The sequence below is a fragment of the Passer montanus genome, unplaced genomic scaffold, assembly GCF_014805655.1.
Source record: "Passer montanus isolate IOZ18808 unplaced genomic scaffold, ASM1480565v1 scaffold4, whole genome shotgun sequence".
In the NCBI taxonomy this organism is placed as follows: domain Eukaryota; kingdom Metazoa; phylum Chordata; class Aves; order Passeriformes; family Passeridae; genus Passer; species Passer montanus.
Genome location: NW_024368818.1, coordinates 5,702,402 through 5,715,848, shown reverse-complemented (window position 1 = coordinate 5,715,848; position 13,447 = coordinate 5,702,402). Strand labels below are relative to the sequence as shown.

At 41.5% G+C, this 13,447-nt stretch overlaps 1 protein-coding gene across 3 annotated transcripts in view; it reads left to right on the top strand.

Annotated features, from left to right (window-relative positions):
- The window catches only part of RNF17 (ring finger protein 17), a 41,416-nt gene extending 29,313 nt beyond the window's left edge, over positions 1 to 12,103 (top strand). For all 3 annotated transcript variants that reach the window (XM_039718432.1, XM_039718430.1, XM_039718431.1), the window contains 10 exons: positions 39 to 202; positions 1,003 to 1,122; positions 3,769 to 3,849; positions 4,500 to 4,625; positions 7,180 to 7,284; positions 7,856 to 8,006; positions 8,912 to 9,047; positions 10,474 to 10,663; positions 10,999 to 11,100; positions 11,939 to 12,103. In XM_039718432.1, the coding sequence (XP_039574366.1) occupies positions 39 to 202; positions 1,003 to 1,122; positions 3,769 to 3,849; positions 4,500 to 4,625; positions 7,180 to 7,284; positions 7,856 to 8,006; positions 8,912 to 9,047; positions 10,474 to 10,663; positions 10,999 to 11,097 (1,172 nt within the window). In that variant the 3' untranslated portion in view covers positions 11,098 to 11,100; positions 11,939 to 12,103. The remainder of the gene's footprint in view (positions 1 to 38; positions 203 to 1,002; positions 1,123 to 3,768; positions 3,850 to 4,499; positions 4,626 to 7,179; positions 7,285 to 7,855; positions 8,007 to 8,911; positions 9,048 to 10,473; positions 10,664 to 10,998; positions 11,101 to 11,938) is intronic.
- Positions 12,104 to 13,447: the final 1,344 nt, after the last annotated feature.

Genomic DNA, 13,447 nt, shown 5'->3' with positions numbered 1-13,447 from the left:
ATTCTTAATTATTTTTTAATTTCACCTCCTCTCCCAAGAAACTGCACTAAACAAATTGATGGCTGAAATACAAAGTACCTTCAAAGGCCTTGGTCTCCTGATACCCTACTGCTGGAAGAAGGGAGAAGCTTGTGTTGTGAGAGGATCAGATACTATGTGGTATCGAGCTAAAATTGTAGAAGTCAGTGGTAGTACTCTCCAGGTAAGTTTGATTGTATGGGGTAAGGGGGGAGGGTGTATGTATATCTGCATATGTGTGTTTAAAAAAGGCATATAATCCAATCCTCTGAAACAAATAATGGATTTAACATTTTTTCATTCAGCTGACCTATACAGTTGTTCATTCTGCTTAAAGGTGTGAATTACTGTCCTCATTTTTGCATTTATTTTAAAGATCAGATCTGTCTACCTAATTCAGTTGTCACAATTTTTCCTGTAGTTTCCCTAGTAATGATTCATTTTCTTAAGTAAAAAGCTGCTCTTGATCTCCTGTAAGTAATCCCTTTTAGGTTTTTTATTTTGCTGTTCTGGTAGTATGTAGAGTGCTTTGAAAACAATTAGGTTTATAATCCCACACTTGCCCTAATCTCCACCCAAAAAGTACTGGCTGTCTGTTTCAAATTCTTTCTGCTGCACAGGTATAGAGCCTTCTTCTCATTAGCAGTTCATCTTACCTAAGCTCTTGAGTCTGCTCATAACTTTTGAATGCAGATTTGAAAAATCTGTCATAGGTCACAAATTTTTTTCCTTTCAATTTCAAATCGATGTTGGTTGTTCCACAAAAGGTAGGAATTCTTGCAAGAGAAGTTTATAAACTGAATTTCTAATCTGTCACACCACTTTTTTTAATCTTTTCTTGCTTTTTCATTTTGTTTCATCACCTACTTACCATCAAACCATTATTTTTTTCCTCCATAAAAGTAATGCTGTAAAGGAACGTATTCCCTTACTGAACTTAAGTATTTTGGGAATTATTTCAGGAAAGCTTTGCATTTCCTGTAGGTGCAGTACATTGATCGTGGTTACATAGAGAGCATTCCTCAGTGTCACCTGTATCCAACCACATTCTACACGGGCATTCCTCCATTTTGCATCCCCTGTCAGCTCTACAAGACGCTGCCGGTGAGTAGTGACACATTCCATGTGTTGGTAGGTGGTTGCTCCAATCAATGCCTGCTTAGTCAGAAAGAGCAGTACTGGCCTCTTCTCCTGCCTGCCAGGATTCAGAGAAGAGATGATTAGGATTGTTTCAGCAGGTCCTTGTCAGGGCCCAACACGTTTGCCTTTTGAAAGGCAGCTGTCAGTGGAGTTAAACCTTTGAGAGACAGGACACTGTGGGGTTCACATGGGGGTACTCTGAAATGACAATTCATTTTACAATAGCATCAGCAAAAAGTAAGTCCTGGATTTCTTAGTGCAGAATGGCAAGACAATCTGATTGTGGAGTCCTGCAAATCAGTGTTTCTAACATTCTGATCTTGGCTGTGTAGGAAACAATGTAAACTAATACAGCTGAATTGTTTTAGGGGTTTTTGTCAGTAATTGGTGTGTAAATAACATCTTCACATACCATCACACCTTGCTTATTCTGAATGGTGCACTTAGTAAAAGTGAAATGCTGAAATTACCAGCTTACTTTTATTGCTGGAAATAGTTAAACTGATAGAGTAAGGAAGGCTGCAGGGGTGGTGGGGCAGGGACAGGCAGACATTCTGATCTTGGCTGTGTAGGAAACAATGTAAACTAATACAGCTGAATTGTTTTAGGGGTTTTTGTCAGTAATTGGTGTGTAAATAACATCTTCACATATCATCACACCTTGCTTATTCTGAATGGTGCACTTAGTAAAAGTGAAATGCTGAAATTACCAGCTTACTTTTATTTGCTGAGAATAGTTAAACTGATGGAGTAAGGAAGGCTGCAGGGGTGGTGGGACAGGCAACAGACCTGCCAGCAAAAGGTAGCATGCCCAGGTGGGAAAGCTCCTGGAGCAGGTGGTGAGAGGGCTGTGTAGAATCAAGGAGGCTGAGGAGGGGTTGGATAGCTGATTCCAAGTGCAGTCTGCAGTGGACCTGCAGCCAAACAGCCAGAAACCCTCCCAGCAGCACGTGTAGAAGAGAGAAGGGGCAATAATGCAGAAGAGTGGAAGCTTGCAATGGCAAGGACCTGCAAGAAGAGATTTTCCCCAGAGTGTGAGGTTCACTTGCAGCACTGCTTCATCACTCTGGGGGCTGATGAGGACAGAGCTGTCCCATCAGGAGAGAGGCCAGGGCTGAGGAGGGCAGCACCCTCTGCTCCCCATGTAGCCCCCAGTGCAGCTGGCAAAGGCAGTGGGTGATAGGAGACAGGAGTGGCTGCTCCCTGCAGAGGGGTTCAGAGGAGCCCACGTGCTGACCTGACACTCTAGAGAGGGATGGTGCTCCTGCCTGTTTGTATCAGGGACATCACTGAGAGGCTGCCAGCCCTCTCACTGTTACCCAGTGCCATGAGTTAGGTATCTACTCCTGTTGACACCAGTGGTACCCCTCAGACTGCTCCTGGCTGTATCTGCACGGGTTGCAGATCCCAAGAGTGTTTGTAGGGATCTGTGGCCTGCCAGTAGTTTTTTCATCAGTCCTGCCTGGCGGAGGGAAGGAATTTGAAAGGTTCACTCCAGTCTGGTGAGTCAAGAAATCTTCACAGGACTGTTGCCCCAGCCAGAGGCTGGGCTGCTTGGATGATGGCACTCACTTAAAGGAGCCTGCTCTGGTGGGGCCCTGTGGGGCCCGTGTCTCAGGGAAGGGGAAGAGCCTCTTCGGTCTACACGTGTGCCAAGCCTGGAGAGGGATTGCAGGTCAGGAGAGCACCTGTGGAGCAAAAGAGCCTCTTCGGTCTATGCCAAGCCTGGAGAGGGATTGCAGGTCAGGAGAACACCTGAAGAGCAGCACCTGTGGAGCAAGTGCAGGGAAGGGCAGTGAAGATCAGAGGGCTGGAGAATCCCTCCTATGACAGACTGAGAGAGTTGGGGCTCTTCTGGAGAAGAGAAGGCTCCAGGGAGATCTTCAGCACCTGCCAGTGCCTAAAGGGGGCTACAAGAGAGCTGGGGAGGGACTCCTTACAAGTCAGGGAGTGATAGGACAAGGGGGAACATCTTCAAACTGACAGAGGGCAGGTTTAGATTTAGTATTAGGAATAAAATCTTAACTACATGGATAGCAGGACATGGGAACAGGCTGCCTAGGGATGTTGTTGATTCAAGGCCAGGTTGGAGGGGGCCTGGAACAACCTGATTTAGTGGAAGGTGCCCCTGCCCACAAGCAGAGGGTTCAAATTCAATCTTTAAGGTCTTTTCCAACCCAAACCAGTCTATGATTCTGTGAAAGAGAGGCTTGTAAGTGTACAAGCTGGAAAGCAAACAGATACAGCAGAGAATAAAAGTATTTAATGTTTTTTGTGTTTTGTTGAGTGTTATCTTAGTTTCTGTAATTCTTTGGATTATGCTTCAGACAATTTTGTGCATGTACATCATTGTGTACATAGTATCAGTTAGATTTGGCAAGCAGCATCTCTTTCTAACCATTTCAGGATCTGAAAATTGTGGGTTGCATTGTCACTTAAATTTTAATGCACCAAATAGCAGATAATAATTATTGTAGACAAACTAATGATGTGTATTCTCTAGTCAGATTTCTTTTTAATGGTAGTTGTGTATTTCCATCTATCCTAAGAATAGGAAGACTATTACTTGTTTCATCTTAATGTGTTGGTTTCTTGGTTTTCTCCAATTAGATTGGAAATATTTGGCAGCAGGAGGCAGTAGAATATCTTCAAGAACTTCTCAAAAATGAAGAGGTTGAAATTCATGTTAAGGTAGCCCAATTTATTCATAGATGTGGAATGAAGCAAAGTTTTTGTTGTCCTTTTTCTTCTAACTGGCATTAAGAATGGTACATGGGGGAGTATAGCAGTAAATGTATTTCTTAGACAAAAGAAAAATCACAACTAAACTTACTTCTGTGACTTTACCCGTGCTATAGTTTTCAGGCCTTAAATATGTCCATTAGAGTTAGTGCTGGTTTTTCACCCTGTTCAGGTTGAGTTGTCATTTTGACAAGTAATCGACGTATTGGCAACATAAATTGTTCTAAATTCTATTTTAAGTGATAAAATTCTGACATAATTAACCTGGATGTGCTTAAATTTATTTATTAAAATTATAAGGAAACACATGATCTATATTGTCTGAAAAGCCATTTCAGACAGATTAATGATAAATTGTGAAGGGGAAGGGTTTGAGTGAGCAATGTGGGATAATACTTTAGTGTTAGGATGAGCAATTGGTGCTTCCATATCAGAAAGAGGTATTCCCATTTGTGCTATAACTGATGGTAATAGGCATCTTGGTCTTGTGTCTTTGAATGTTATACATATCAACAAGAGAGATTTGAATTTCTTGGTCACTGTTTCTAAAACTTCAGCCAGTATTGCTATTACAATCCTGTTTTGTCCTGTGTAAATAGGAGTTACCAGATAACCCGTGGGGCAAGTTGTCCATCAGCCTGTATTTTGGGGGGATGTCACTCTCATCCTTCATGGCATACCAGAGGTACTGTGTTGCTGAAGACTGCCAGGACATACAAAAGCTGGTGAGACTTGTGTGTGTGTCCTCTTTTTGCTGTTGCTCTTCTAACATTGGAAAGATTATTCAGTTCCTTGTTGTGACCTGTGCTCAGCAGTAGGACTGAGCACACAGGTCTGCAGCACAACATGGGAAGCTAAAATGTGTTCTTAAGACTCTGTGGAACAGTAAATTGCCAAGAGTTTGTTCATGGGCTCTGTAAGAAAAAGATTTTTGCACTTCTGTTTAAAGTCCAGCTAGTTTTTGTGTTCCTCTAGAACACTAGGAATAGAGTAGTACTTTTGTCACTTGAAGGGCATTTCTTAGATAGAAATATATCTAAGGATGGAGTAAATTAAATCAAGTATTTCATCATAAAGCCAGTGATTTATAGGGGAGTTACCTAGGTTCTTTATTCCAGTAGTCTGGGACACTTACCTGGTGTCTTTAGGGGAGGATTGAAGTTTCCACCTAACTTCATTGTCTTAACACAAAAAAACCATACATAAGTAATTTCTCTGTGTTTGTTTTTTTTTTTTTTTTCCTTGAAATCTGAGGACTCTGTGTTTGTTTTCTTTTTTTTTTTTTTTTGTTCTTGAAATCTGAGGGTCAGGTTTATTTAAATTGCTAAGACTTTGTTATTGCATTTTTCTCTTAATTCTGTTTAAGTCTGCCAGTGTACTTTTCTTTCCAATGAACATCTTTGCTTCAGAAAATAATTTTCCAGTACAGAGTCTGCTGCTGTCACTGCTGGTGCAAGGCTCGAGTTGTCTGCCACTGGGCTCATGATGCAGTTAGGAAAATCCCTCAGTGTATATTAGAACTGAGTAACCATGGAAAACCTCATTGTAAATCAATCTCTTGTTGCATTTTCATAAAGTCAGCACGACACACAGCGTTCAGCAAACTAAATATGGATCTGGAAATGAGATTTGTACCTTTAACACAAAAATTAAATTTGGAAAACAAAAATAAAGCTGTTTAAGAAGGTTGCAAGCAAGAAGCATTCAGAAAGTCTGAAGTGCTTTCCTCAAGGAATAATAGCATTAAGCAGATCCATTCCAGGAATAAGTGACTCAGAACAATTTGTAAGAAAACAGACATCAGAAGTGTTCAGATGTTGACCAGAAAAGAACCAAGGTATCCAGAACTCGAGCTGAATCTCAGGAACAGCAGAAGTGGGAAGCAAGCAGCTCTGAACACGTTCAAACATAATCAGCTCTGGTTTTAGCTGTAGAGAGACAGCAGCCATGCTCACAAGGCAGCTGAAGTGCATTATTTTTACACAAGGTTGTAACCATTATCTATTATTTTATTCTATAGTTTTGTAACTTTATTTCACAGCTTCAAATCAAGCAGAAGTGGGAAGCAAGCAGCTCTGAACACGTTCAAACATAATCAGCTCTGGTTTTAGCTGTAGAGACTCAGCAGCCATGCTCACAGGACACTAAAGTGCATTATTTTCCCATGAGGTGTAACCATTATCTGTTATTTTATTCTGTAGTTTTGTAACTTTATTGCACAGTTTCAAATCTGTGATTTGGGGTAAGTTAAACTGATAAGGACTTCATTCTATTTTGTGAGCCTTGCAACTGCTAGCAGAGCTCACTGCACCTGTCACTGCACCCATTGCTGCAGTGTGTCTCTGTCTTTGAGATGTGCTTTCATTGCACTGCACTGATGAGCTTAGGAGCTGGTCTTTGTTACCATGTGACAATCCTAGCTTAGGCACTAGCCTGAAAGATTCCTGGTAGGGCAGTAGGATGTTGGAGAATGCATCAGAACCTCCAAGGGTGCTGAGCTTTACAGCAGTGACTCTTACTCCAGGTGTGTGTCCAGGTGTAGTCAGGTGGGCTCTGAGTCACAGTGCTCTGATAGTTCTGCAGAAATCTGGCATTCAGTTTATGTGTATCTATTATTTAGTTAGACATCCTTTCTTTACTTGTAGGAGTCCGTACTTTGAATGGAAAAAATCTTTTTTCCTAGTTAAGTTTGAGGAACATAATGATTTTTTGTACTGCATCCACTGTCAGATCCTGCAGGGGAAACAAAGGGTCATAATTTATTGTTTCATCTCCCAGTTACATATGTTGCTTTTACTTTTCTCTTTTCTTGGGGCATAATGAAAAGTGTTCTGTGGGAACTCAGTGGACCCCAACAGTGTTCCTCAAGTATAAATGTGTAAAAATGTTTTTTGGAGAAATTGTACATTTTTTCACTCATCATGTTTTAAGTACAAGAGATAATATGAGCTCTTTTTGGGACCTATGATCTAGCTGAGCTGTGTGCCATATATCCTTCTAAAAGTATAATTTAATGCACCAGGGTTTATTTTGTGGTGAACCAAACGCAGAAATGACATGTAGAATTCAAATACATGGTTCTAAAAGATACACTGGATAATGCCATGCTGCTGAGAAAAATATCTGTACATTGCAATGTTGGGTGCTGTCATCAAGGACACCCTGTTTGTTGTTATTATACGCCTTCTTAGGTAACTCCTTTGAACCAGAAGTCATACCTAAGTTAGTTTCTGTTTTGTTATTCAGTATGATGCTCAGCTGAAGTCTGTCTTGGTCTAGGGGGTGTTTGAAGGAGACCTTTCACCTTCGTACCTGCTGCAGCCACTGCCTGTTCCAGGAGAAACCTTTCCTGTCACAGTTACCCACTTGGTGTCCCCCAAGGAGGTAAGGGTGGCTGGTCAGCACCTCACGTGCTGCAGTCCCACTGAGCTGGGGAAAAGGACATCACAGCTGGCAATCTTAGAGCATTAGAGGCTGCAAAATGGTCCCGAGCTGTTGCTGCAGGGGGTTGTGTGGGGCAGCTCTCTGGATGAGCACTGTGTTGAAACAACCTCATAGGTGGGGCAGTGAAACACTAAGCATTTCTCTATAAGCATTTCTCTAGAAAAATTAATTAGCTGCAGTCTGCTAGTTAGCTTTTTTAATAAGAAAACAGGTCATTGGAATTTAATGTGGCAGAACAATAGTGAATTTCGTGTAAGCCTACACAGCTTCCTGAAGTTCTGCCCAATCTTCCAGGCAAAATGCAGAATGTCATGTGCATTGATTGAATAAAAGATTCCTGTGTGGACTTTGAATGTTGAATGATGAAATAGAGAAGAAAGGGGAGCAAGGAGATGCTGAACCTTTCAAAGATGGGATCTGGATTAAAAGTTACCTTTTAGTAATGGTTGGAATTCCTGGTTTCTAAATTAACTGCAGAAAACACTAACATCAGAGCCTTTTCTTTAAATAGGTTTATATTTGTCTTGATTCTTCTGAGAACCTTACAAAGCACTCTGCCACAGAGAGATCTGCCAGCTGTGACTCAGAGAGCCTTAGTAAAGCCCTGAAGTGGTGCAATAAAATTGTAAAGACACTTCCTCATCTAACAAACTTCAAAAAAGGTATGTCGTATGTTTATTTTCCCTGTTGTTTCATGGGGATATTCAGAAAGCCTGAGTTTCCTTTTGTATTTCTATGTATCTTTAAATAAAAGTTTTGGAGAGTAAGGAGTAAGATCACACTATAATTACATGATACACTGTAATACGTTTTTACTCTTCATTAAATTGAGGTTTTTGTGTCATTCTCCTCCACTGGAAAATGATGGACAGAACTCAGACTCCTGATGCCTGTTAGAGTTATGAACTGACTTTAGATCCCATTTGGCAGTAATAAAACTTTACCCTGAAGGCACCTGTCACTGAACTGTGACAGTTTTATTAAATATTCAAAAGACAAAAGTTACATACAGCAAATCATGTTACAAATGTTTAGAAGTTGTGTGAGCCCTAAGGCGCACCACTTTAATGTCCACAGCTGTTGGGCCTAAACTAACACAAAACCTGTCTAAAACCTGGTGAAGAAAGCAGTTCTCACTCATACTTGATTCTGCCAACTCATAAAACCCTGGGTGAGGTTGTAGGCATTATGTGCCTCCTGTCTTTCAGACATGTCTATTCATTGGGAGATCAGTCTGTTTGCTAACTGGATTGTGCAGATGAGTCCAAGTTGAAAAGCTGGTACATTAAACTGTTTGGATCACTATCTTTTACCAAGCAATTTACTGTTATTTCTCATCATTGCCATGTGAGGTAGAGAAACTTGACTTAAATTGCATAGTACTGATTGGAGTGGAGTTCAGAGAGAATTCGAGGATGCATGAAACGAAATCATAGAACAGTTTTGTTGAGGAAGAGGAGACTTAATCTTGGTCACAAAGTAAAGTTGAATTTCAGGGTCAGGTTGTACTGCACTGACTACTGTGGGGTGTTATGTGATGGTTTTGGTTTTTTTCTTTCTTTTACAGAGCTGCCTTGCCTTGCAGAATATGTGGATGGTTTGTGGTATAGAGCAAAGCTCCTCTCTATTACACAGCTTGTCCCTGTTCAGATTCTGGTTCAGTTTGTTGACTATGGTACTTACTTAGTTGCCCCAACCAGCAGGTAAATAAGAAATAACTGCATGTAAAATGTCTATGTGTATGTATGTATACACTTAAATTATAAAATATGTACTTAAAAATAAATACATGTATGTTACATTTATTATTAATTTTTCTAGAACTACGTATATATTTTTACCATCATTTACTGCTGGATTTCAGTTATAGAGAAAGTGTTTTGGCTGGTTAAATTTCCATCTGCAGGGTGTGGGGTTTGTGCACCTGCTTCTCTGTTTCAGGCTGTTCTGAGAAGCCCATTATTATTATTATATCAGATTTCTCCATTATCTCCACTTGCTTAACCTGTGAGTGGGCTCAGGTTAATCTGCTTCTGCACGTGAGAACCTTTACTCAAAACAAGGGCTGAGCCATCCAGGTGTACAAACAAATCCCAGTCTTGTGTGACTGTCTTCTACACAGAAGACAGCTGGGGAATAAACTGAGGGGTAAGGGAGTATCAGAGTGGGACATACCCTGCTCTGCCTGTGTGGAAAACACAAGTTCAGATCCCTGTTCTGTGCAGTTCTGAGATGCTCTGGACTGCTCCTGTGCTGACACAGATGTCAGCTGAGTGTCTCAAACATCCCAGGCTTTTAGGGTTTCTGTAAGCCTGTCTGAATTTCTCATACGTATACATTTACATGTATGTGGATAGTGCTCTGGACTGCTCCTGTGCTGACACAGATGTCAGCTGAGTGTCTCAAACATCCCAAGCTTTTAGGGTTCTGTAAGCCTGTCTGAATTTCTCATACATATACATTTACATGTACGTGGATAGCACATAGTACTACAGTGCATATATAGAACCTGTATATATAGTACATATACACACACACACACACAATGTGCTGCTTAATCACAGTGACTTGCTCTCAAGCTTATTGCTGAAGATGATGCCGAAATGGGGGTTTGAACAGATTTTGTGCTTTACAGTCTGTTAGGGTCTTGGGAGACTGTCTCTTCTGTTCCAGAGTTGCATTTCTCTCCTTCCCCATTCCCTTGCTTCTGGGATAGAGAGATAAAGAATGGGGAGATGACAATGTAAACCCCCAGGTACCTATTACCAGTAGTGTGTCTAGAGCACATTCAGGTGTGAAGCATTTGGACCACAAAGGTTTGTGGAGCTGCATTGTGGTGATTCACACTTGGATCCTGTGCTGCAGGCTCCTGGGACTTCTCCCTCAGCAGGGTACTGGGGAGGGGTCTCTGAAGCTGGACTGCTTTCTGATAGCTCCTGTGCCAAGTCTTTCAGCAGGCCTAGCCCTGCCTGATGAATTGTTGGGTCTGATGTTGGCATGTTTCTGTAGAGCACAGACTCCAGTCCTGGTTCCCACAGCAGAAAAGTGCTGCATGAGCCACTCAGCCATCCTCATGTCCTTACTGGCCGGTGGATTGCTGTGGGCAAACGCTTCTCCTTTTGCTTTCAGATTGCGCCACATACCTTGTCATCTGCTGAAGTACCCAGTTCAAGCAGTACGAGTTCTGTTGGCTGGATTCAGACCTGCTTCAGATGACAAAAACGTGGAAAGAATTCCTTATTCCCCAGAATGGAGCCTGAAGGCCTTGTGGACCATGGTGGACTGTGTTGAAGGAAAGCGTCTCTCTGCTTCCATACTTGTAAGAAATGCCTCCTTTTTTTCCCTTTTTCTTGCTGAGCCTAAAATTCTTATTAGTACTCTAATTTCTAAGTCTTTGTTTTACTGTGAATCCTCATAGTTTAAAATTGAAAACCATTTACCATGAAGGAAAGCTAAGAGAAAATGGTGTGGTGTTCTTAATTCTGCAATCATGAAGTTTCTGAGCATTCCTATTATTTTAAAACCAGTTTATGTAAAAACAGAGGTATTCTTTTTATATTCACAGTTCTATTTAGACAGTGAGTGTAGCCAGTGAAATCTTTCAGTATCAGCTTGAGATTTAAATCTGTAACTGTCAACACTGTGAACTTTCAGACTGTTTCACCAGAGGTTACCATTTCTTTGTATGGAGATGACAAAAACCTGGTTCATCTGAAGCTGATAGAAATGGGTCTTGCAGAGTTGGATCAGTGACACGTAAGTGCAGTGACCATGAACTACAAATTCATACCACGGGGGAGGGATAATTTCAGCAGTTATAAGTGAAGTATAAACTGCTAGTAATGTGGACAACTAAAGTTTATTTGAGAAAAAATCCCTTTTGTCCACACATCCATTCTGTTAGTAAAGTATTTCATATAAAACAAAAAGTTGTTAAAAATTAACTTTACATACCATTACTGAAACCCTCCGTTTTAAGAATTTACAGGCACTGAAATACAGAACCCTGGGGTGGTAGAACATAAAGAGCTTCTGCTGCCAGTAACTGAAAAAGGCAATTTGCAGATGTGGCAGTGTACTCTGCCCAAACAATGAGAGCTAATCTTTATTTTCTGCTTTTACTCTGTATCAGGTGCTGGTGGTTCTCAGTGGTTGCTCAGGCAAACATCCAAGATAACATACTGGTGTTTTACTATGTGTATAAAGCTCTTCATTAAGGTTATGTGTTATCCATGGGGAATAGCAAAGACTTGGTTTTCAGATTTTTTGGCCAACCTTATATCATTTTTCCTTCCCATTTATTTATTTCTATATGTTCCCTTCCCATTTTATAAGCACTCTAAAATATATGATGTTCCTAACACTTCCTAATATTGGAATAGTCAAACTTTATATCCACATCTCAATCTTTTCTGGCCTTGGAGCCTTAAGTTTTGTTCTGTGATACCCGTCTCATAGGAGTAGATGGAACTAATGCATGGTGAAGAATTAGATCAAAAGCTGATGCTGGGACACTTTTTCTAGTATCTTGTTAAAAGACGTGGAGGGAAGATGAACTTTCATTATTGTGACATAACTCTTGTTTGTGTTTCAGGTTTATTTGGTGACAGACATCTCCACCCAGCACCAGCTAGGGAGCAAACAGCTGGGGCTGCATTACTCTTTGTTCTGGAACACGTTTGCATTGTTGCTGGTTTCTGTTTTCACTTTCAGGTGTTGTTACACCTCTTTCACTTCACAGTTTGGGAATAAACAGTTTGGTCAGCATGCACCTGAAAGCTTGTTTTCCTTTACTGCTGCATTTTGTGAGGTTTCTTTGGGTGTCTCTTCACTGTACTAAATCCTTTACCTGGAAAGCTCAGCCCCTCCCAGTCTCTCCAAGGAGAGCTTTGTCTAGATTATCAAGGAAAGCATTTGTGTGATGATTCCACAGCCTCTCCAGGCAGCCAGTTCCAGGGCTCAGTCACACTCCCAGTAAAGCAGCCTCTTGCTGTTCAGAGGGAGCCTGCTGTGCTTCAGTCTGTGCTCATACACGCAGCCTTGCACACTCTTCAAGCTCCCACGAAAGCAAGGGTCCAAAGCTGACCTCCGTGCCCAGGCACAATGGGACAAGCAGTGGAAGGATCCTATCACACTTCCAGGACATTCTGGTACTAACCAGACATGTCCTAGGTGCTGTTGCAAATACCCCAGAGCTCATGTTTTCATTTACAGAAGGCCAAAACCCCACTGTTTGTCACCCATCTTGAAAGCGACTCAGCCCTGAATTATGTAACAGCTGCTGTTTGAGCAGCTGGACCCAAAAGTCCAGGAGCTGTCTCTGCACCCAGCCAGGGAACTTCTGGGGGTGAGTGAGCACAGTTCTTCTCACTGCCATCCTGTGAGTAATAAAGGGCACAGACAGAGTAAGGACAGAGCTGGCCCTGACTGAGGAGAAAGGGGAGGGCACCTAGCCAGGGAACTTCTGGGGGTGAGTGAGCACAGTTCTCACTGCCACCCTGTGAGTAATAAAGGACAGAGTAAGGACAGAGCTGGCCTTCACTGAGGAGAAAGGGGAGTGGGCAGAGGAGACAAGGAGAAGAAAGTGTCTTCTACCATGTGAGAGAAGGAAACAAATTTTTCAACATGCACAAGAATGGAGACTCAGAGCAGCCAGCCCAGCAGCAACCTCTTGATAGTAGGTACTGCAGAATTTTGAAAAACAAGTCAGCTTAAAAATACCTGTTAGAAAACTGGAATGAGATTACTTTTTTTCATTTTCTGGTGTTTCTGAGTAGCTTGGAGAATGAACCTGTCCCCCAGTTTCACCTGTGTTAGCCCTGTGAGTATAGAAGAGCAGTTTATAGAACAGACACTGCAGTCTGCTAATGCTTTTGCCTCCCAACTCTGACATGAAGAAAACAAGATGATGAAAGAAAAAGAATACTCCAAGATTGCCATCCCTTTGGTCTTTTAAGCAGTAAGTTAACTGATGTCCAAAATAAGGTGTGGTGTGCAGTTGTTTGAGTGTTCAGTGACAACTGCTTTAAAAAACACCCTTTTAATGCCACATGGCTGAATACCAAATCAGTAAACTGTTTCTTAAATATAGACATGGGAAAAA